The sequence below is a fragment of the Caretta caretta genome, chromosome 17 (genome assembly GCF_965140235.1).
Source record: "Caretta caretta isolate rCarCar2 chromosome 17, rCarCar1.hap1, whole genome shotgun sequence".
NCBI classification, from domain to species: Eukaryota; Metazoa; Chordata; order Testudines; family Cheloniidae; genus Caretta; species Caretta caretta.
In genome coordinates this window covers 5,548,707-5,572,832 of record NC_134222.1, presented here as the reverse complement: position 1 = coordinate 5,572,832, position 24,126 = coordinate 5,548,707, and the positions used below count along the sequence as shown (strand labels likewise).

The 24,126-nt window shown below is 42.0% G+C and overlaps 2 protein-coding genes across 7 annotated transcripts in view; one reads left to right on the top strand and one right to left on the bottom strand.

Annotated features, from left to right (window-relative positions):
• Nucleotides 1-18,787, bottom strand: part of VMP1 (vacuole membrane protein 1) — an 88,412-nt gene extending 69,625 nt beyond the window's left edge. Inside the window, exons 1-6 of one of the 6 annotated variants that reach the window (XM_048824046.2) lie at nucleotides 18,690-18,786; nucleotides 14,888-15,061; nucleotides 12,402-12,538; nucleotides 5,962-6,063; nucleotides 3,211-3,346; nucleotides 371-461 (exon numbers count right to left, since the gene is read on the bottom strand). In XM_048824046.2, coding sequence (XP_048680003.1) covers nucleotides 371-461; nucleotides 3,211-3,346; nucleotides 5,962-6,037 — 303 coding nt within the window. In that variant the 5' untranslated portion in view covers nucleotides 6,038-6,063; nucleotides 12,402-12,538; nucleotides 14,888-15,061; nucleotides 18,690-18,786. Of the gene's footprint in view, nucleotides 1-370; nucleotides 462-3,210; nucleotides 3,347-5,961; nucleotides 6,064-6,648; nucleotides 6,906-12,401; nucleotides 12,539-14,887; nucleotides 15,062-15,227; nucleotides 15,247-18,159; nucleotides 18,288-18,689 lie in introns of those variants that run through there. The other 5 variants (XM_048824044.2, XM_048824045.2, XM_048824048.2 and 2 more) reach the window with 5 other exon arrangements.
• Nucleotides 18,788-18,874: 87 nt separating this feature from the next.
• On the top strand, nucleotides 18,875-21,916 carry PTRH2 (peptidyl-tRNA hydrolase 2). The gene is made up of 3 exons (XM_048824051.2): nucleotides 18,875-19,120; nucleotides 19,729-19,857; nucleotides 21,237-21,916. Exon 3 carries the CDS (start codon nucleotides 21,258-21,260, stop codon nucleotides 21,774-21,776), a length of 519 nt encoding a protein of 172 aa, XP_048680008.1. The 5' UTR covers nucleotides 18,875-19,120; nucleotides 19,729-19,857; nucleotides 21,237-21,257; the 3' UTR covers nucleotides 21,777-21,916.
• Nucleotides 21,917-24,126: the final 2,210 nt, after the last annotated feature.

The following is a 24,126-nucleotide window of genomic DNA, read 5'->3' as shown; positions in this document are numbered from 1 at the left end:
CATTTTGGTAGATTATGGTCCCACTTAGCCTTAGTTTTCCTGACAGCAGAGCCCAGTGCTGAACACTCTGAGAAGCAGATGTGGAGTGGCACTTATTCAGAGATAGATGACAAGTAGAATACATGTGGCTGCAGAGAGGTGGACTGAATGATCGGATAGGTCTTCCCTATCTTTACCATCTATGATTCATTTGCTATGCAGCAGAAGGGAGTGCACGGCAGGGGGAATTAACAGCTGCATAAAATGAACGCTCAGGTAGATGCATTACCATTCCTGTATGACATTATTCAATCCCCTCAGTGTACGTTTTGATAGGACAAGGACAGGAAGTGCCAGCCATAAAAGAAAATAACTTGGATGAACTGCATACCTGTTGATGTGTTCCTTCTATATAATACGCAGCTGTAAGCACTGCAAGCAGCAGCAAAAAAGACACCACGATACTTCGGCGATGCCACAATCTTAAAAGACAAATTACAATTAGGGTCATTCATATTTTTCCATGCATTGCAAAGCCACCTCTGTGTCATTGTCGAACAGCTTTATTGGGGTGCATCAAAAGGGTAAAAAGACAGCCTGACAAATTTGTTATTTTAAGACATATGTCAAAGCTCTCTTAAAAGAACTGAGGAGTCTTGATTCTTTAATGGGAATCTGATTTCACTTGGAACTGGAATAAGAGAGTTCTGTTACACAAACAAAGTATTTTTCATCCAATTAACTCCATGTTCTACAAACATTAAGCCTTGACACCCAAGATAACTGGTACTGCCATATTATCAATTTTACTGAGGAGTAAAGCAAGGTACAAAGTAGTTAAGTAACTTAGCGAAGGTCACAGTAAGTCAGTGGGAGAGCTGGGAATAGAACTTAAAAGTCCTAACTCTGAGTCATATGCTCTGACCAGTAGGGCAAAGTGGCATTAGTGAGGATAGTCTTATAACTATTTGGGTTCTCTCTTAATCTGTTGAAATTAAACCTTGAAAAGGTCTCTGGTTTCAGCTCAGAAAAATGCAATGTGAAAACCTTCCAGTTAATTATCAAGTGTAAGGAAATTATCAGGGGAGAAGTATTTCTTTATGTAATTTGAGATCCAGCTACTTTGGATTTTGTGTCTATCTAGCTTTACAAGGCTGCAATAAAACTGTTCCTTTTGCTTGGCTGTGCACAGCTGGTTTAGGCTAGATCATTTATTTTACCCTTTTCTTGGCAATCTAACACAATTACACTCTCACCTAATGCCATATTACAGAAATTTTAATTTGCTGTTTAATCGTGTTTTTAAAATAACACTATCAACTGCAATTGAGTAAATTTTAAAATAATTAGTTAAAGTTTCAGGTACCACACTAGTCCCCTGCCAATTTTTGTCTTTTTACAACCACATCTGCCCTTATATGGGGTTTTTCTCCCCTGCTGCAGTGTGCAAATCCCACATAATCAACAGGGAGGAATTGCCATATAGGGGAAACAGTGAAACTGACTAAACACAAATCACTCAAATGCATAATTAAACAAGGTGAAAACTCCCTAATCTCTTTCAATTATAGAAATATTTGGTGTTACTTGTAACAGTAGGCTAAGAATTCAGACAGGAAGTGCAATTCTTAGATTGACAGTCACCCTTTAAAGCACCATTTAATAACAATATAGTATAACCCAGCATAGGACAATCTGAATTTGTGTCTGTTAATATGTTAAAACAGAATCAGTTAAATTATTTTCTGTGAATACTGCATAATGTTAGTGTCCAAAATATTGCTGTGTTACAATATAAGACGTAAGACAGATACACAAGTTTAAAATATAGAAAGCCAGGTACCAATCAAATTGGATAAAATATCAACTCCAATGTTATTTTCTAGGGTGTACTTTAGTAAATTGTTAAAGAATTTTAAATAAACAGTGTCACAAATGTATATGGGACATGGAAAAACAGTTCTCAAAAGAAACAAGCCCAAGAACACTGAAAGAAAGCAAAAAGTGCAAGAGGATATTTTTTAGGAATACACTACATAAGCCACAAATTATTTTTCACATGGGTCACTTCAGAAGATCAGCGTTTAAGTTACTCACTCCTCTGAATGGGCCCCATACATCAGCACTCTCCTTCTGGCCTGGAAAGTGGGTGAATGCAGCTTATCAGCATTCTCAACTGACTAAAGGGCTTGTCTATTCAGAGACTTGATGCATGGCAAGTCGGATGTGAATCTATCCACACCAGCCTGCCGTGCTGTGGCCAGGGCTGTAGACCCTGCAGCTGTGCACTAGAAGTTCAGCGTGCTTTGACGTACACAGCAGATTCACATCCAAGCCTGCCATGCACTAAGTCTCCATATAGACAAGCCCTCAGTAAGGGGCATTCTAACAACGGCACTACTAACATTACCCAAGACCACATCAGAGCATACCTACTTGGTTGGAAATTGACCATTTGATCATAGGCTCATTCTGAACACAAGTCCATTAATTATCAACATGCTAGGATGGCTTGTTATTAATGCTGTTCTCCCTTGATAATTTTATTCATATTTATCCTTCTCCAATACAAAGCTTTTCATGTTTAGTACAGTAAGAAACTTAACTCTAACCTTCCCCATTAGGAAGGAATGTTAGGCAGGTTGGGGGTCACAATCCTAATCATGGTGAGAGCCTATTCAATATACCGTTTACAAATCATGGTTTAGAGACAGCACCACTAGCGATTATTTCCTACTGTGGAAGAGAACACGTCGGTTAAAAGCAAAGTCCTCTCTATATTTCATAAACGTGAATACAAGTACCAGGCAATCTTGAACTTTGCCCTGATAGGGAGTTAATAATATCCCTTAATGAGTTTCAAAGGCATATAATAATAAAATCTGAGCTCCCGTCTAGATGCAGTCATTAATACAATAGTTCATGCTGTCAAGCTCCCTAAGCACTATCTTGTCATTTCAAAGAAGGATATTCAATTATTCAGAAATAAAGACTCTGATTCTTTTCTATTTATCAAGGCAATTTGGAGTTTGATATCAATGCAATTTACACACAAGTTTTGGTGAGCAGTTGAGAACATGGTTTATTTAAAATAAATTTGAAAAAAAAGAGTATTTTTCTTTGAAACAGATTTATAACCGTGAACCATCACGGAATGTGAGATGCCACAATGATCTAGTGAATCAAAGCACCCCACAGAGCTTAGAGATGGAAATTAAAGGTGATCTTTACTTTATGGTCCATTCCTTCAAGTTTATTAGGGTTTCCAGGAAAAAATACTGCAAGGTAATGAGTGGTCGTCTCCAGAGCACAATATTTTGCCTCTCTTCTCGGTCCCTTCGCTTCCGTTCACATGGCAAAGAGGGGTCTGGAAATGAAGATGGATGGAAGAGTTAATACATCAACAAGCTGACAGTTCACATTCCACCCCAACCAAAAGTTCCATGATATTTTTAACTTCTCTGGGAAATTAACACTTGTGCTCACAGCAGTGTCTCCTCCTCTCCTTGTAGAGAGTTCCTCCAGGGGCTCTATGCATGTGAAGTGACCTACAGCAAAGGAAGGCTCATGGTTCCCCCACTCAGCTGACCAATTGCTCCAGAGACTGATGGCCATGAAAGTATTTAAACAAGAAATGTGCCGACCTGGGCTGCAAGGAACTTAGGATTTGTAAGTCTTTATGCAAGAGGCTACACTACTTGCCTCCATAAACAGCTACATTCAGCCAATATCCACTTCCCATTGCAGGAGCCAAATTTTATCTTGAACTTTTTAATTTGGTGCCCTTCCATAACTATTTCCAATCAAATTGGATTGAATTGCATGTGCTCTTTACACAGTTTTGTCTGCTGGCCACTGTGTAACTGGAGAAGAACATCATTCACTGTGCACAGAACCTCAGACCATGCTTGAATGGTTACTTATAAAGGTCCATCCACTGTATCACCCAGACAAAGTGAATCCACCAAAAAATAGGGATCCCATCTAGAGAGCACACTTTTTTGTTTGACCTGCTGTCTTTAACCAACTTAGACATTATAAATGTGAAGAGACGTTTCATTCCAGTAATTCAGTTATAAGACTAAACACTGCACATGGTTTAAAAATCCCTGGTGTTACACATTAAAAGTTAGAGAACAAGAATGGAAGGATTTTTATGGGCAGTATTTAGTGCAGTTTTTGAGAGTACCATAAACACTAATAAAAACTAACTACTTTGGATCAGGATGACTTGTCCAGGACCATGTAAATCAAGGATTTTGCCAAGCTTTTCAGAAGAATTGGAATTTTGTTCACTCAGAAGAGCATGTGTGCACTGATGTAAACAGACAGATTACGAAGCAAACCAAGATATAGATTGGTTACCCTCATATTCCAACTAACAGTGATTTTTCTATTGTTTTGTGCATCTAATAAAGTCAAATATTTATATAGTGCTTTACAAGTTCAGAGCATTTTACACACATTAACTAGTAAACCTCACACCCCTGTGAGGTAGATATAGAGGCCAGTGCATGGCCATACGGTATAATCAGGACTAGAATTTAAGGTCACTTGACTTCCAGGCCTGTGTTTTAGACACTGGTCCATGTTGCCTTATAAGTAACCTCTGATACAGTTTATTTCACACATGAATTGCATATTGGATCAGACATTGGTTCTCTCTAGTCCCGTATCTTGTCTCTGACAGTAGCCAGCACCAGATGATTCAGAGGGATGTGCAAGAAACCCCATAATAGACATATGTAGAATCACTTGCCTTCCAGGGGAGTCTCTTTCCAACCCCTACTAGTTAAAAACTGATTTAAGCCGCTGAAGCATGAGGTTGTGTGTCCCTTCTATAACTTTAATATAAAAATCTTGTATATTCTTGTTATCCATACAGATATCCACCCCCTCTTTGAATAGTGCTATATTTTTGGTTTCAGAATCTGTTCCGTTCTCTGGCATTTCACAGAACATCTTTAACAAACACACTTCACAGTTATTAAAAGTGCTACACGATGGACTATGAACAGATACCAATACCAGAAATGAGGGGTTGAAAAAGACCACAAACTTAGCAAAACAGTGTGAGGAGGACGAGAACAATTGGTTAAAGAGCAATAAATGAGTGGTTTGAAGAAATCTGGAAAAAAACAAAACAAAACCAAACCTAATGGTATAAACATAGAGGGAGATTATTCCACCAAAGAAAAACAGAAAGAAGGGAAGCAAAGCAAACAGAGATGGTGCTGGCACCCACTGGTTTCAGAATGGTGAAGTCCAGAGTATATATATATGGCAACCAATGACTAGAGACGAAGTAGGTAAGGAAAGAGAAAGATCCAGAATGCTAAACTGCATAGGGGCATGCATTGGCACAGACAAACCATATGAAGCTGACAGGAAACAAGGTAAGATTATGATCATTGTTATGAAATCCAGCATAAAGCAGCCAACTGGTTATCTTTCCATAAATAAGATCCCATGCGCTAAGCATTAGTTCTATCTTAGTCCAAAGAAATGGCCCACTGACAGAAACACACCGGCAAAGAATAACCAAGAGAAGCTAATTGTTTTGTCAGTAATTCTTCTTTAGCAAATGGCAAACTAGTTTACAGAACGGCTAATTCAGAAATTAAAATTTGGGTTTCTCCCAAAGCAGGGTAGATTTTTCATTGTCTGAGTACAATCTCTGGTGTCAAAGGGCTGAGTTGCTTGGAATGCTTTCTAAACCTAAATACCTGCCAAAAGATTTTTTTTTTTCTTCAATGTAGCACCTGATGCTGCAGCTCTTAAGCATACACTCATTCAAGTCAATAGGATTTGTGCATGGTAAGGATACAGAATTGGTTTAGGCAGTATATTTCTATGTCAGTCTCCCCCTCAGTTCTACTTGGGCTAAGTTTCCCAACCCACATATCTCCTCAGAGTCTGTTGAGGGTAATTGAAGGTACCAGACTGACTAGACTAGAGGAGGAACAGCCATTTTCAGCCTACCTGTAAAGTTCCCATTGTGCTGTTCTTTGATCATTCCTATGCGTCTCTGGTCACAATCTGTTCCATTCTCTGCCATTTCATAGATCAGTCACTTATGAGGATCTAATAGCAACCAAAAAAAAAAAAGCGTAAGTATAATGATTACCCATAACAGATAAGATTCCATTTATTACTTATTCTGAGGATGAAAAGGAGAGATCCTGCATCAGTATGCCAATGTCCAAGCCACCCACATAGCATGCTTACCTTTCTTGCAATACAATATTATATAAATGTTGGAAGTGAATGAACTGCCAATATGGCAAAGCCAATCTTAAACCACATATCTCACACACACAGAAACCTAAACTGCAGAACTGAAGTCTGATGTGATCCCTGCATTATTTACAACGTTCCCCAAAGTACAACTTTGCTCAACTTTTAACTTTCACTTCTACTAGGCAACCCGTTTTTACTGGTTCCATGAGTTGCCACTGAAGACAAGTTTCAGTTAATTTAAGCACTAGGTACCTTTAATGTGACACATGTGAGTTCAAAACTGAAGTGTGGTGAACACAGAAAGAACACACACCACTACAGCCCCTGGACAAATAATGGTATGCTACCAGCCGGCTTTGCAGTTGACCAAATTACAAAGCCAAGTTGTAAATCGAAAAACCCTACCTAAATTAATTCTGAAATACTTACTGAAACCATATTTCCATATTCTCGATGTTCTTCACACTAGAAACTAGATCAGACTGCATGATGGCACATGCCCACCAGCTAACCATGCATGCAACAATCCACCAAAACAGTTCACATCCTTAATAAAAATAACCTAGTTCAAGAACTAGGATATAGATTTGTCCCTTGTTTGCTAAAGCACAATCTAAAATTTAAAAAAAAAAAAAAAAAAAACAGTAAAAACATGCTCTAAATCTGCCTCCTTCTAAAGTGATCTGAAAATTATACATTTCCCCCATTATTTGCTCTTTTCTTCTGTCTACATCTTTTCATCCTTACAGAATTTTAACAACCAACTACGTTCTTTCTTATTCATGAGTATAAGTGCTGCAACATGTGGGAGGACAGCCTGAAATAGAATGTTGCAACAGATATTTTCTACTGACCAGCTGACAGTTCTTATGCAATAAAACAAACAAACTCCCTCCACAATCCAGTGAGGTTCCCTACTTTAAAATTTAACTCTTGCATCTTAAAATAGCCTCTCGAAAATTGTTTGGAAGAAATACTCTAGGAAGCTAAAACATCTTCTTTGTGTTAAGTTTCTCTTGGTTTACAAAATAAGATTTACAGTTTTTGATAGTCTCCTTTTCCTTCTGACATGAGAAGCCTATTAAAATGATAGTTATATAAACTGCACATTGGTAGGAAATGAAAATAGTTTTCAAGACAAATATGAAAAAAGAACCAAGTGGACACTCAGCTGTGCAGGAATGAGAGGCTCTCCCTTCAGTTTAAGGGGAAGCAGAAACTTTAAATCTAGTCAATTTAAAAAATAAGTTGAAATATGTTTCAGATACGAGGACTTGCCCCAAATGTCCCTTCCTGACTTTTATTGGGTTACATATCTCTGTTTACTATTTTAACAAATGTTTTTCACAACACTGTTGCTGTGTAAGAAATCCCACATAAACAGAAGAAACTGACTATGGCAAATGCACCAAGTTATTCTTTTTTTCCTTTTTATTAATGCTATAGTTTAATCTCTTTCAGTTGTAGGAGTCTCATGTGTTACTTGTAACACTAGCTGGCGAAACATTTTCAGATGGAAGTGTGATTTTAAGTTGTTATCCCTTTAACTAAATACCCTATTTCTCTGCCCAAAGATGTAAGCTTTATGAACAAAATCAGCCGAATGTCAGTAATCACTCATGCAGTCTTTCCGCCAAGCAATATTTCCCCATAAATAACAAATGAGCAAGAGCAACATAGTGTTTAAACTAGTTATTTTGCAAATAGAAACTGTTTAGTCAAATGCTAAAGGGTTCCAAAAGGACTAAACCAATAGCAGACAAAGCAATGTGACCTTGCAAAAGCTTCCTTTTGTAGAATGATAGATACCTGAGAGGCTGCAAAAACCTGCCATGCCTTAAGGATCACACAGTGCTGAAATGGGACAACAGCAGCTTTACAACATAGCTATACTGTCACATGAGAATCCTTAGTTCAAGGATGTTCTCAGAACTGCTACCAGGGCAGAGACTCTCCCGATTTGTCACCCACACCAGTTTTACACTAGCATAACCCCATTGTCTGCAGTGGAATTGCACCAGTACAAATCAGAACATAGCATGGGTGTGGCTATGTGACACAGGGACAAATGTTTGACCATCTCTTGATTTCAGCAGGGCAGCAATTCCACGAAGTGGCAGACTGTATCACTTCTAGTGACCACATTTATTAACTGGCTATGCAAGAGAGGTTTACTAGGCTTGGGGCTGCAAAGGGAAATAGTGAAATTGGAAGACCATAGTTGCATTTACTGATGATTATACAGGTACCATTTTCTTAGGGAAGTGGTTTTTGAGAGCCAAGTTGAAAGACTGCTCATCTCTGAAGTCAGCAAAATTCAACAGGCATTATGCATGACAAATGTAGCCAACATGCATTTCAAAACTGCATAAATAAGATCTATTTATTCTTTATTTTAGTTTAATTCTTTCTTTTGCACAGTTTTAGCCTCCAAGCTAGGAGAGTTTTAAGCAGTGGGGAAAGATTGTGTCTGTACACTCTGCTTAATTATGTTTCAATAAAATGGAGCTAGTGCAATATAATTCAAAGTGCTCTGATGGTTTGATGCTACAATCTAGTTTCCATGCAATTCTCCAATGCTTAATGAGCTGAATTCCACTGCTGTCCATTAAACACTTTAAAGGCAGGAAAAATCTACAGCTCCCAGGAACATAGAGGCTCTGTACTATACAAATCCAGCTAACAGAGAGCAAATCTTACCTTGTCTGCTTGGAAAGGGCTTAGCTTTGTGTAATGTTACATCAAATACACAAATTAGTGTTTACAGTAAAGCATGTATATAATCTCCTAGCAAACTTCTGTAAGTTACATAATCATTAAGAAGGTCCCAAGTACATTTACTCTATGGCAAAACTGTAAGGGCCTATGCAGCAAGTTTAAGCACTTGGGTTCAGATGTAGGGCATTTAGGGCTTTTCACACTGCAGGTCTGAGTGTGGTGCAGTTGACAAACTTTGCCCAGGTTTTTGTTTAATTCAAAAGTTATTTTTGTTTTACTTAATTCAAACACACTCAAATATACTAACATCTCGCTGTGATTAAAAAGTGGAAGGATGCACATGCAGAAAGTAAAGCAAGTTTAGCTTTTAGACATTTTAATCTGTTTGAGGCCTAACAGACACACTGATCCTGTCAAGGAAATTGATTACTGTATTACCTATATGATTGGGGCCAGAGAGGGACTGTAGCTCCTGATTTACTGGTGTCCACATAAGACCCTTCATATGTTGCTGAGCATCCTCTATGATCCTTTGCCAAGTATTTAATGAATAATGCCGAGATGCCTCACCCAGATCAAAGAGAAAAAGATACCTGAGGACAGTCTGCTCAAATCTATCTCTAAAAGGGTGCAGGTGCGTGCGCGATGAGCAAGTTAAGCCCCAGCACTGAATCAGACCCTCACCTCTTATGAGCACTGAAAAGGAAATGCATTCCGTATCTAGACAGAAAGCAGCCTAATATAATGCAGTGACCGGCAAACAGCGGAATAAATCATTCAAAATAGGGGGTTAAAGAAGGCAACTTTCCCTTCATTTTGCATCTGAGCTATTTACACTGTTTGTGTGTTAGAGCGATCCCAGGATTCACTCACAAAAGGTTCTTGGCGAACTGCCCACCAGCCCCACAATACTCTATTCAGCTGTAGTGTGATTCATAACATTTTTCATCACAAAGACAATTACTGGTAGTCAAAGTGTTACTTTGTCAGCAACAACAAAAGGCTCATAAAAACTGTGGCTGTTACTATGGAGTAAAATTACAAACAATTCGTAACAACAAACTATTGTAGTGTCAAAATAAAACCAAATTAAAACTCCTGATTTAGAATTCCAGTCAACTGTACTTAAAGCATAGTCAGCCTGGTGTATAAAATCTTTCCTTTCAGTATTGTTTGGGGCCTGCTGGAATGCCCTACTCTGCAGCTTACCCAAAGCTAATCTCCAAAAACACCAGCCTGGAGACGTTCCATTCACTCAGGAACTCACTAAGGTATCTTCATCTTCCAACTCACAGTGACTGAAAGTCATGCAGGAGACGTACTTTGCACTCCAGTCTGGAGGAGCAAACAGTGCACTCCAGTCTGCAAGAGGTAAACAAGTGCTTCTTGAGAATCCCTTATTTCCCCTTAATCACTGCACCTAAGATTTTTGGAGAAGAGCTTCCCCGTTATGTTTAAACATCAGGGAAACAAGTAAACGGTTTTAACAACTTCATGGTTTTCAAAGACAATACAGGGTAAGTCCAAGGCCAAGACCTCATTAGGACAAATAACCTAAAATTAGCACATGAATCCTTATCCCAGTGCTGGGCAGCATACAGGTCTTTAAAAGGGCTACTCTTAGGCCTGGTCTACACCTAAAACTTAGGTCATCCTAGCTACCTCACTCAGGGTTAGTTAAGTCGACCTTAACCCCTGTAAAGAATTCTTTGTTGACTTAGCTGCTGCCTCTCGAGGAGATGAATTTACTACAGCAATGGAAAAACCCCTTCTGTCACTGTAGGATGTATGTACTGCGGGCGTTACCATTTAAATTTAAACTGCAAGTAACTACAGACCAATGTGAGAAAAGCTACATGATGTAAAACTACAATTTTAGACACGTTTTTACAAGACACAAAAAGCCCCCTGCTCTTCCACTTCTAATAGAAACAACAACCCTACAGAAGTGACAAAACATGAATAAGGCTAAGATTTAGTCACGGGTATTTTTGGTAAAAGTCATGGACAGGTCACGGGCAATAAATAAAAATTCACCACCCATGACCTGTCCATGACTTTTACCAAAAATACCAGCGATTAAATCTCTATTTCTGGTGCCCCGCTGCTCCAGGGGGCTCTGCGCAAGTGCTGGGGGTTGATTGCCCCCCAGCTGCTGCTCCCGGGGATCACTTTCCGGACAGCCTCCAGCCGCCCTGGGACTGCTGCTGCTCGGGCAGTCCCCAGGGCACCCCCAGGACTGCTGTTCAGGCACTCCCCAGAGCCAGCCACACCAGATACCGTTTCCGCGGTCCCTGGGACCAGCTGCCTGGGGCCTCCCAAGCAGCGGCTGGTGCAGCTGGTCCCGGGGACTGCTAGAGCAGCTGGCCCTGGGGTTGCTCCAGCAGCAGCCAGTGTGGCTAGCCGTGGGGCACCTGAGCAGACTGCCCAGCTGCTCTGGTAGCCCTGAAGTCAGCCGCACAAGCCACTGCGGAAGTCACGAAGGTCACAGAATCTGTGAGTTCTGCAATCTCTGTGAAAGAATCGCAGCCTTAAACATGAACCACGTGATTTATCACAAGTGAACTAGACTGTAGTCACTAGAAGTCTACAGATATTTAACACTGTTTTGGAACAAATGTCCAACCCTAATGGAAAATGCTATTAGCATCAACATGACAAGGCCCCTTGAAAGAAACATCTTCACTAAAAGGTAGCCATCTGGGTCTGACTCACCTTCATAACACTGCCTAACATAACTCGCTGCAGTTCTCAAGCATGACAGGCCACTAAAACCCTGCTCACAGAACACAAAATAGTAGGAAGGCACTGAACAAATGACCAGTTGTGAGTTTCTCTGTCCACTGAGAGCTAACATTTCCCTTCTTACAGCACCAAATGACCAATTAAACATGAAAGTCCTTTCTTTCCACAGTAAATACAACAGGGCCCAGGATGCAGAGACATGCAGAGAGCAGAGACAGTGATCTAAAACAAAGGTTTCTTTTTACTTTAGGTTTAATTACCTCCCTCTACCACTCCCACACTCATTACTCATCCAAAGGCAACAATGTTGGCTTGGTCTACACTACCAACTCAAGTCCGTATAACTATGTCGCTCTGGGGTGGAGAAAATCCACACCCCGGAGCAACATCGTTTTACCGACCTAATTCCTGGTATATACAGCGCTGTGTCGACAGGAGGGCTTCTCCCATACACACAGCTACCACCTCTTGGGGAGATGGAGTGCCTACACTGACAAGAGAACTCTCCTATCAGTGCAGGTAGTGTCTTCACTGAGCAGGGCAGATGCACTGCTGCCCCGTTGTGGGTGTGGACAAGCCCTTAATGAAGGCTAGATTGACAATGCCTTGTTCTTATCCAAATAAAAATAGTTTCCTCCACTAGATAGTCATGGATTATCTGTTCACGAATGAATTTCTGCCAGAACAAAAACCAGCCTGCAAATGAAACATTAATATACCTTTTAGCTTCCTGTTCAGTATTTCAGATCTTTTTCTCCTCTTCTGTGTATTAAGCCAATGGGACAGTCTACTCTCTTGTCAGCTCTGCAGACATTCAAGACCAAAGTAAGTGCTCTTCTCCCAGATCTTCTGCCCCCTATAGAGGAAGATATTGCCTGCTCATCACATGATATAAAACTGACAATTCATAATTTGACAGTTAATAACTCCCCCAAAAGCCCATAGAAAATATAAAAAGTAACAGCTTGAGATGTTTTAATCCTTTGAAAACTCAAGGGGAGCATTCAATTAAAAAATTAGGACACATCTTAAAGGCATTCAAAATCTCCATAGATCTATCTATAATGGGTTACTTTGATATGAGTGCATATATTCCAGTACTAAAACGCTCTTCTAGCTAAAACTGTTTAATCCCCAAAGGAAAGGACAAGTAATTTAAAGACCACAGGCTTCCATTTAATGGGTCATGCCTCTGTTCACCAGACCTACTTTCCAATTTTTAGTCAAATATAGCTTGAGAAAAGTCATCTGAAAAAACCCCCGACGGCTAACTTTTTCATCTTTTCAACAAGACTTTGGGATGCCTTTTAAAAAGAATTAATCCATAGTGCTCGTAGCCCTCCAATTTTAGTGAGGCCACTTCAGTTATTAAAAGCTCGGATCCTACAATCAGATCCACATGAACTGAACATTTGTGCCTGTGAGGAGCCTCACTGACTTCAACAAGGGCTCTGCATAGTTTAAAATGGTCTATCTGTGCAGCTCCAATTGGAGGATCAGGAACAATCTGAGTACCTGAGTGATGCATATTTGCATTAGTCCTTTTTATCTATACTGTATAAATATTAATAGCCAAAACGCAAGCCACTGAGGCTGTACAAGTTATCTTCAGTGGTGCTTATTTGTGCAAACTCTGCCTGTCCTCCTCTAAAATACCCAGAAGTCATTTTAAAAAGTTATTTCCTTTAAAAACAATTTAAAAAGTAATCTATTTAGAATAATTATAGGGAATGTTAGTATTCTGTACCATTTTCCAAACTGAGGACGGACATCACTTCAGAACCAGTATCCCCACAGTTCTGTAATTTCACATTTTCCTAGTGAATTTTAGAATGGAAAAAATGTAAATAAGGAGGCTTAATTTAATTCTTCCATTAGAAAAGCAAGAACTTGGCTTTACTCCATGTTAAGGAGCAGACAGGAACTCAACACACTCAGAAAATAATCCCGTTTTATTCACCTTTTTTAGTAGAGATTTTAAAAGTTGCATTTTTATAGCCAGGCTCACTTCCTCCTCACAAAAGAATGAATTCTTACTCCCTTTCAAAGTGTTTCAGGTTGAGTTTTTGCCATTCATGTTTTTTCCACACAGCAGTGAATTGGCTGGCCCAGCAGCCTAGAGCTGCCACGACAGGGATCACAGGTCAGAGTCCTCACTCTGTAAGCTGACAGGAGACAACATGCCTAACCTAGGGGTGGATCATGAAGCAGGGTGCCAGTTCCCTGAATTGCTTTTTAATGAACTCCTCTGGGCTGACACAGACAGTGCTCTGAATGGCATTGATAGGTTGCAGACGAAACCACTTCTAACTCTCCAAAGAGAGAGGATGATGCATGCCCCTAGGAAGGGAGATGTGAGGGGCTCCTCAAAGACCTCATAATAAGTATTGCAGCCAAGTTACTGTAAAAGTCCAGTACCCTGTACTTTAACAATGTGACCAGAATATGCTTCTTTAAGCCTGTTACATATCAAATCATCACTGGAAAAACTGTTACCCCCTGGCTGATTTTGAACCAGAACACACTAAGACAACAAGCTCTTCCTCTACCACATTAAGCTGGTATTTGGAAAGCACTGTGAGATACTACTGTACCTTATAAACAGAGACTAAGTGGCAAGTATTACACACAACACCCAATCAATGCTCTGTGGCTCAGGAGGACAGACGGGACTAAGGGTCACAATTTTGCCCATCCATACAGAGCAACTGGGGCAAGGTTTGAACAGTCCCTTCGGCAGAATTAATGGTTTGAAAAGCCTGATATGAGGAGAAATAATGGATTCTGAGCAAGACGTGACAGACTAGAGAGAAATCTTCAAAAAAGAACATAACCACATTTTTAAGTGGTTAGACAGGTACATAGCTTTACCTAAACCCAACGTTAAGAAGCACAAAGCAGTTCATGCAGGGCCACCTGCAAACGTTAGTGCTTTTAATACAGTTCTAACACAGTACTCAACAATGCATTAGAAAAGTTTAGAGTACAGCAGCCAAGCAGACTATCACCAGCTTCCACAGACTTATAATACAAACAGAGGCAGGAAATGACATGGTCACAAGGTAGAAATTCGTTTAGTGCCAAAAGGTAATGTCAGTGGGAATTAACGGTGGGTGAGCAAAGAGACAGCAAGGCTACAGTTAGAATGAATGGGCAACACTGTAGTCCTGGCACAATAGCAGCCTGTAGCTTCACAACCTCTTACCCCCAACCACTGGCTGGTGGAGCAGACGGGTTTTATAGTTGATTTGACTCTACCCTGTTTTCTAATCAGAGGATGACACTTGGTCCCAGGAAGCAGATGCCCAAGCCTGCCTGGTCATTAAAATTAGGAAGTGCCTCTTCTGTATGTGGAACCACATACCCTGGTTATTCAAATCTGAAAGGGAGAAAAGAGAGGTTCCTAGTGGACTTAATGGGAAACACTGACTGCAGTACTCTACAGCTGCCACTGGGGACTTTGTCTCCCCATTCACCTGCTCTGCATGATTCCCACACCCCAAACTACATCTTTCAAAACATGAGACACTGCAACTAGGACATACTTGACTGGACGGCAGCACCCCAGCAACACCAGTTGTGTCACACAGGTGAATTCTGGACCTCCTAGAAGGGGAACAGGTTCCTTTGAAGAGGGTTCTTCAGCAGGGAATGCTAAGAAATTAATTTAATTAGGAAAAAAAATTATAGTTATACTAGAACTGCTGCTCCTGAAGAATGAGTCAGCCAACTTGAAGGGCATGCCTTTCAGATCCCTGAAACACCCGAAGTCTAGCCAGCTAACACTGGGATCTGGCTGAGCAGAAGTATTTATCCTCAGGTTGCAGAAAAAAATAGAATTTTACCTCCCAGGTAAAAAGTTGTCTCCTGTCACATCCATACACCAAAAGGTATGGTCACTCATACCACACTCACTGGGAGGCTGACAACCTGGGGACAAGAACTGAGAAGCCAATTCAAAATCTCAGTTCCCTGAATGACAGAAGAGAAATGGCAACCATTTTCCAGGTCAAAAGGGGCAGTAACACCAAGGCTGGCTTCTTCCAGTCCAGCACTGCTATTACCACAGGTCTGAAATAAAGCCAAATGGCAGGTTTGGTCAGAACTGAAGTAGATAATGGGTTAACCCAGAAAGCAAAATAAATATCTTGCTGCCCCTAGTAAACAGATGTAAGTCTCTAAAACACGCCAGTATATATATTGTACAAGCACTTTCCACAATGTGCTATTTTTCCTATACATATTAAGCCATGTAAACTGAGACATAAATATTCAATAATTAGATGTTACTCTTTTTCAGCAGTATTAAGTGTTTGGGAGATCTGATTAAAAACTGTGATTAAGATGAACTAAAATAAAGGAAGTAGAAAAAAAGTTTCTCAGTACAGGATTTAAACATGGACGTGCCAGAAGTTAAGAGGTCAGCACTTTCTTTCCATCTGCTCTCCTTTCCCACTGCCATTCCCCATTTAAGAACTAGAGACTGACTCTCCTGCTCTTAACCCTGCTCATAGACAATGCACAGAACTGCCAACTTCAACTACTAAAAGGAGGATACAAAGCTCAGTCCAAATTAAGAGATGGTGCTGAGAGAAGATGACATTTCCTATTGCACAACATGTTTTTCCAAACTTTGTATCCTACAAAAGTTAGCTGAAGTAATCACATAACCAACAGTTACAATGATTATCATGGAATAAAAAAAAATATTCCCAAACCGCAAAAGCAATATGATGTTGAGACGGAGAGGGTTGCCATTAATGTGAATTTTTCCAGTGGGGCAAATTCATGCATCAGAAAGATCTGACATTTACTTTGTGAGCATTGTGACAGGACGAAAGTTTGCAACCCCTAACAGGACTTATTAACTTTTCACAGTCTTGCAGAGTGTGAAATCACACCATCAAGACTGTAATAATTTTAGATGATCAAAAGCCCAAAGGAGAAAGTAAAGGCAAAGAGCAAATGCCTAGATGGGCTTAATACAATTTAAGCAACATTATTTTGTTCGTCTGCACTACATTCCCTCCAAGGTGCTCAGAGCACATTACTAAAGTTAATTAAACCAGCAAACCCAATTGATAGGCAAGTGTTATTTTCCTAGATTATAGATTAGCCTACTGAGGCACGGAAGAGAACTAGATTCTGAAAAAGAACTGCATGTACAATATATATGTCAGTGATATTTCCAGTTCTCCCACTGTGACATCTCTTACTGAAGCTCAGTTTCCCCTGTCTGTAAATCAAGGATAGTACAAATCGGATAACTGGCAGTTTGTGCTCAGAATTACTCCGTTTCATGTGCAAACAGTAGTCGCTGCCAAAGTAATCATACAGATAACTTTTTGTCAAGATCAGGCAACTTGTCTAAAGTCACACAAACTGTCAGCGGCAGAGCTGGAAGATAATGCAGGAGTCCTAATGCCCAGTACCTGCCATATTCACGAAATGACACTGGCTCTGGTGAGAGAGAATAAGAGCTAAGATTCTGGGTCCACAACACAAGCCCAACACTGATCACTAGCCAAAGGGAATAGACTATTACCTGGGTATAATAGATAGGGTGGCATTTACTGCTGAAGATGGCGTTATGGGTAATCCTGCTGCTGGAGGGTGAGGAACGCAAATCCCCAGTGATGGGGTAATTAGGGAATAGAGAATTTTAACAGCGAGAAAGAGAAATTACTTATTGTGTCATCAGTCATTCCCCTTGGGGCCAGTACAAGGATTCCTTTTCCTACAATTTCCAGAGTTCTGTTCAATCTGGTTTGAAATGTCACAAGCAATGGGACTCGTGTGTCTGCTGGGGGACTGTTCTGCAGCAACACTAGCACGGAGTTTTCACCATAATTCAGCCTATTTTTTTCTCCCATTGCTTCTAGTCATATGCCCAATGTGGCAAGCTTTAAATATTCATGGGCTACATCCCTAACCTTAGTCATCTCTTAGTCAAGCTATGAACAATTAGCTCTTAATTTTTTCCTTATGAGTCAATCCCTACAGCCTCAATCATTTTTGTTCCTCTTCTTAGAGCTCCCTGAAATCTTCCACTCTCTCTGGTAATGTAACCAACCATTAACAAAGCAGCCATCACACAAGAGCCATATGGAGCCTCCCTGCTGACTGCACTATGATATTACGCCCGTGCAGCCTAGTACTATGATGTCCTGTTTTGACTGCCATATGTCACTCCAAACGGATGTCTAGTTTGCAGGTCATTCTCCCCCTTAGTCTCTCTTCAGGTTTCTGCCTCCCATTGAATGTGCACGCTGCAATTACTTTCCTTCCCCTCAACTCCAAGAGGAAGCCTATTTTGCTGTTATTTCTTGCCTATGTATCCAGATCCTCTTTAACACTTTTCTATCCTCTCAACGTAGTATTAGCTACAAATTTCATTAGTGGACCCTTCGCTCCTGCCAAGTTACAATGAAGACGTTAGTGAAGGATAGACCTAATACAGCACACACACACACACACCCGGACACCTGCCCTGGCTCCACAGACTGCCGTTGAGCATCACTCTCTGTTCCCGGGCTATGAGCCAGTTTCCAGTCCTCACCATCGCCTCCTGCCGGGCTGACAGGACTTGGCTTGCAGATAAAGTGTCACAGGATCACATGGGGTTCTGCTGGGAAAACAGCACATGGGCTCGCCTGGCAGGGTTACCTGCCCCCCCCGCTTCCCGCCCATGAGGCTCCCTCCCGGAGATGCTCAGTGATGGGGGAGGAAGGAGAGGAGCCGAGGAAGGCTCCCTGCCCCAGGGTGACCCCCGTAGGAAGAAGGGCTGGCCCTGAGGAGAGGGGGCGGATCCTCCTGCCTCAGGGAACGGGGTAGGGTTTGAGGGGTCCCCGCTGCAGGCTCAGAGCCGGGGGACGCCGCGGCAGGGAGGCCCACAGCTGAAGGGGGGCTGAGGCAGGACACGCGGGGAGAGGGGGGGGGGTCTCTGCTCCAGGGGCCCCACAGCGCAGCGGGTGGGGGACCCGGATCGACCCGAGAGCCGCACTCACCCTGCTCCAGCTGCGGCTTCTCCACCCGGCGTCTCCGGCTCCTGCTGCCGCTGGGCGCGAGCCAACCCAGAACTGGGGGGTGGGAGGGGCGGGCAAATCTCGCCCACTCCACCTACCGGAAGTGACCGCTGATTCCATTACTTCCTGCGCGCCTCCCGGAAGTTGCCGTGTACGTCACTTCCGCTAGGGCCAGAATATTCGTGTTCGATTTTTTTTTTCCTTGTCTTTTTCATTGTCTTTCCTGTTGGCTGTGGGTGACGTTTCTAAGATGTGCCACGTCCCGGACTAAATAATTTGCGATTGATACGTGAGGGCGTGACGTCATAGGCGGGCGACGATGGCTGAGGGAAAGTGGCCGGAAGCGGCTTAGGCTCGCGCGTGGTGGGAAGGTAGCAGCGACCTCGTTGGTACGAACGGGAGGCGAGTCTCAGGTGAGGTGACTCGGCTTCCTGTTCCCGCTCCAGCTAAGGCCCGTTTCTGGGGGGCGACCCTGGGATCTCCCCAGCCGGGGGGCATGAGACACTGACAGGCTGTGCCCGGGGGGCCGTGTAGGCTGGGGACCCTGGTACGTGGGGGCGCTACGGGACATTGGCCTGAGTGGGCTGGGGACCCTGGTACGCAGGGGCCTGGGAGACGCTGAGAGATGGGAGTAGGGTTGCCAACTTCTATTGGTACAAACAAAACCGAAAACCCTAGCCACGCCCCTTTCCTGAGGCCCCGACCCCCGCTTACTGCATTTCCCTTGCCTCGCTCTTCCCCACCCTCACTCATTTTCACTGGGCTGGGGCTGGGGCAGGGGCTTGGAGTGCGGGAGGGGGTGAGAGCCCCAAATGGGGCTGTAGGTTCTGGGGTGGGGCTAGAAATGAGGGTATCAAGGTGCAGGAAGGGGGTTCCTGGCTGGGGCAGGGAGTTGGGGTGCAGGTGGGGGTGAGGGTTCTGGTGGGAATGCAGGCTCTGGGGGGATGAGGGATTTTGGGTGCAAGAGGGTGTTCCAGACAGGTTCAGCAGGCTTTGCAGCATGCTCTGCTCTCGCCCACAGGTACTGACCACCCCAGCTCACATTTGCCACGGAGCTGGTGCTCGGGCAGCGCGTGGACCCCTGTGGCCCCCTGCCTTGGAGCCAGACCTGCTGGCCGCTTCTGGGGTGCAGCGCGGTGCCCCAGGACAGGTAGGGACTAGCTAGCTGTTCTTCCTCTAATCACTAGATCTGGTTGTATAGTATGGTGTGGACTGTGGAGAAACTATACATGTAAAGCACGTAACGCACTGGGACTTAGATAGAGAGAAACTTTCCTTATATTGAAGGGGAACAAAAAATCTCAAATTGTAACACTGGATCATAAAGTGCTGAGAGCGATTCCGCTTATATTGCATGCTCCATGGAGCAAGAAACATGACCTCATTATAAAATTTTCTGTACTACAGTTAGCACTTGTTGTTCCTACTTCCCAGATCTTTATAGCAGCTTTTCCCCACTGGCTACTAAAGCAAATAATGCTTTCTGGCCACAAAGCCTCAGATACCATTGATTTGGGTGTTTTTTTTTTACATTTGCTCAAGTAGAGCAAGATTCTGGCTGCAGAATTTCTTTCTAACAATGCATTTCCTGGGGAGTACTGCTCCACCATCATTGTTGCCACAAAGCAAATTCTGAAAAAAAAGCAAAACATAGTTCATGTCTTTCGTCCACTGAACTGAGACACTAGAATTTGCTGTATATGAACCATGTAGCATCATACTACTGTGAAAAAAGAAGAGGAGTACTTGTGGCACAAATTTATTTGAGCATAAGCTTTCGTGAGCTACAGCTCACTTCATCGGATGCACGCAGTAGAAAAATACTACTCTGAGGCTTCCCTACGCTCCCAAGAGCTGGCCCACAATGACCTAACTTTCAGAGGTGCTGAGCATGGCAGCTCTTGTTAATTTAAATTATGGTTGTGGGTGCTGGGCATCTCCAGAGATCAGAAAAAAGGCATAAGATGGTTTCATGTTTATCTCACTAGCACCAGCTCCAATCTGTTCTGTAAATATTTACTGAATATATTCAAGTAAACTTTTTTTTTAACTCGGAGCTCTATAAATGCCAGATGGAATCCAGAAGTTGATCCGAGTTCCTTCTGGCTTGTGCCTCATCAGCAATGAAGATTTGGCAATCAGAACTCAACACTTTTGTTGATGTGTAAGAATACTCTGATGCACTAGAGAAGGCAGATTGGGAACTTTTGTTCTCCCTGTCTCATAGTACATGAAAATGAAACAGTTTCTCCATTTTATGTATGTCCCTTTGTTTCTCAATGATAAAGAATTGATCATGATTCCAGAAAGCCAAAAAACCCCTTAAGATATTATAAAATGTTAACGTGAGTTACACATTCTCACCTAGATGAGTACTCTCTAATAGGAAGCAATAGGGACTGGGATTCAGGTGATCTGCGTTCTGATAACTACACTGTCCCATGCTGTATGGTGGTGCTCCAATGAAAGGCATAATATAAAATGAAAGGATATGTTTTATTAAGATAATCTTAACATCTCTCGTTTTAGTCAATCTTCCAATCTGCTACTATGGATTCTCTCTCTAAACCGGGTGTCCTCAGCATAATTGCAGGAGTCGCATGTGGAGTGTGCCTGGGCTGGGGCATTCGTGGGCGATTTTTTAGACCATCCAAAGCCAAAATGCCTGTGTTTGTAAATGAGCTGGGGAATGAAGCCAGTATCATGGGAGAGTCTGGAGAATACAAGATGGTGCTGATAGTCCGTAATGACTTAAAGATGGGAAAGGGTAAAGTAGCAGCACAGTGTTCTCATGCTGCAGTTTCTGCCTACAAGCAAGTTCAACGAAGAAATCCTGAGCTGCTTAAACAGTGGGAGTATTGTGGACAACCAAAAGTGGTTCTCAAAGCCCCTAATGAAGAGTCGCTAGTTCAACTCCTTGTTGATGCTCAACAGCTGGGACTGACTGTGAGTATAATCCAAGATGCAGGTCGTACTCAGATAGCACCAGGCTCCCGGACTGTACTAGGTATTGGACCAGGACCAGCTGATATAGTGGATAAAGTTTCTGGCCATCTCAAACTCTTCTAAGATGGAGAACAAGCCTGAGTTTTATTGGAGCAATTGTATACTTCAGCACCAAAGTAGTAATGGGGATAAAATCCAAGCTATGTTTTCATTTCCATGGTTCTGCTTTAGTATAAATAAAAAGCATGTCTATCTTCATTAGACCTTTCCTTGCCTAGTGTGGTCACTTTTTTAAAAAATATTTAGCTGCTGGGATAAGCACAATGAATTGCAAAGGAAGAGCAACCCTAAAATTCTCCTTTGGAGGGAGAGGAACACAAGTCCTGAACCAGACAGATGGCAGCTAAAGGCCTGAGACTTAAAATGGTGCTTTTGAGGAGACTGCAGAAGTGCAGTAAACCCTGGAACTGTAACGTATGTAACACTGTTAGCTTACTTTTGCAACCTAAAATACCACCTTTGTACAGCAACCATTTCAGCCATCTCTGGTATGAAATACAGCAACTGTTTAAATAGCTTCAACAACTTTAAGACAGGAAGGGAAGAATCCAGTATCCAACAGAATTTGCAGGGGAAATGGTAGGTGGATAAGATGTCACTACCCATGCTGAAAAAGCAAGCCTAACCCCACTATTCTTTGGAAGTGGGCCAAGCAGTGTTGGGTGGTGGTAACGCATTAGGAGCTTGACTTTAAGCTCAGTAAAACAGAATGAACAAAGGTTCTGAGACCAACTCAGCAGAGTTTTTCCTATGCTACTACGGTACTTAAACAGTCAGGTTCTCTTCCCAGTTCCACATACAAAGCAGCTGAAAAAAGGAGAGGTTCTAATTTCCTTGTAGACTAGCATGTTAGTACAGGTAGGATGTCAAATTTTTTTTTTCAATCCAATATCTGTGTTGTGTTTTAGCTTGCCCTGTGTCACCAGGGCTAACTGCAAATTAAATGTTTTGGAAAAAATATCTGGAAAGTTTGCAAGTAGGGGAAAAAAAATAGCTCCCTTAATAGTTTGAGGCATGCACTTGGGGAGATGAAATAACAGCAGAGCTCTGAAACCATAACTGTTACCACATTAGCAACTCTACATGAAACATTTATGCAATAAATCAACTGATGCAACATCATGTAATCAAATGAGACTGAAGCTCAACTCCAACTGCAGTGATCTATCCTTGCCTTTGAGAAACAGTAGTGAAAAGCAACAGGTGGCCCTTGATGTAGGGTGCAAGCTATGTTATTGCACTACCCCCTGCTGGTTGGCTTGTGTAACAGTACTGTGATTGAAAAGAAATTGGAACAATGCCAACGAGGATAAGCCTTTCTCCACCATTCCTTGTATCATGTATCAGTGCTAACCAGTAATTAACATGAAAATAATTGGGTGGGGGGTGGATGTATCTTGTACCCCATTTTCCTCTTTAAGGATTATTTTTTGACTGGTTTCATTCCTTTGGGTTTGTTTTTACTAGGAAAAGTGGTCATGTGTAGGCTGGATTTAGCTAACTAAAATCAATCCATTTGACTTTTTCCTGGTGTAGGTTAAGGGTAACACCTTTAGCTCAATTTTAGCTGGTCAAGTTGTAGCATAGGGTAGAACACAGATGCAAAATGGAGCAAAAGGTGTTCTGCTGAACCTTTTCTCTAGTGTAGATTGAATTTTGGGTGAGTTGTCCATGCTGCTAGTACTTGAGCAGCAGCCTGTGTTATCATTGATCATAGTTTTGATGACAAGGCTGTAGTCAATGGGAAAACTGCCCTTTAGTGGTTAAATTAATTCTTGAAAGTGAGGTCTTGGGGGAGAGCTAAGGTAATTGCTCATTGTTTAAAAGCCTCTTGGGGGAAGCACAGAAGTGCTTTCTAAAAGTAATCTAAACAAAAGAGTATGAGGGGGAAAGGAGACACAGTGGGTGAGTTTAGGCCAATCACTTCATCTTTCTAAATTAGTGGCAGAGATGAGAATAGGTGCTGTCTTCTGAGTACCCATCATCATATCCCCTGCAGTATGTCACAAAGGGGCTCTTAGAAGGTTGCTGTGGATGGGGAAACGCATGGCTTAAATTCAACCTAGCCACCACAAAAGGTAATTTGTGTAGGTTTAAGGAAAACATTAAGTGACTTGCAGGTGGACTTTAGGGTCCTGATATTCAGAAGATAAGGCTACTATTTGCTAAGTACAAAACTTAAGGAGGCATTGAACACAAGGCTATATTGCAAAAGTAGATAAACTTGTGGTTAAGACACTGATCTAAGCCTCAGAGCTATTTACTTATAGGGATGGTGAGAATTATTTGAGGTGCTCAACTATTACAACAGGGGTCATAAGTAGCTAGAATAGCTGGGAGGAGTTAACCAGTCAGAGCAGTATGGCATACTGAATAGACCACTGGACCTCAGGAGACCTGGGTTCTAGTCCCA

Bases quoted from the DNA above. Each gene is read 5' to 3' on its own strand.
- PTRH2 (XM_048824051.2), top strand. From the start codon at position 21,258: ATGGATTCTCTCTCTAAACCGGGTGTCCTCAGCATAATTGCAGGAGTC.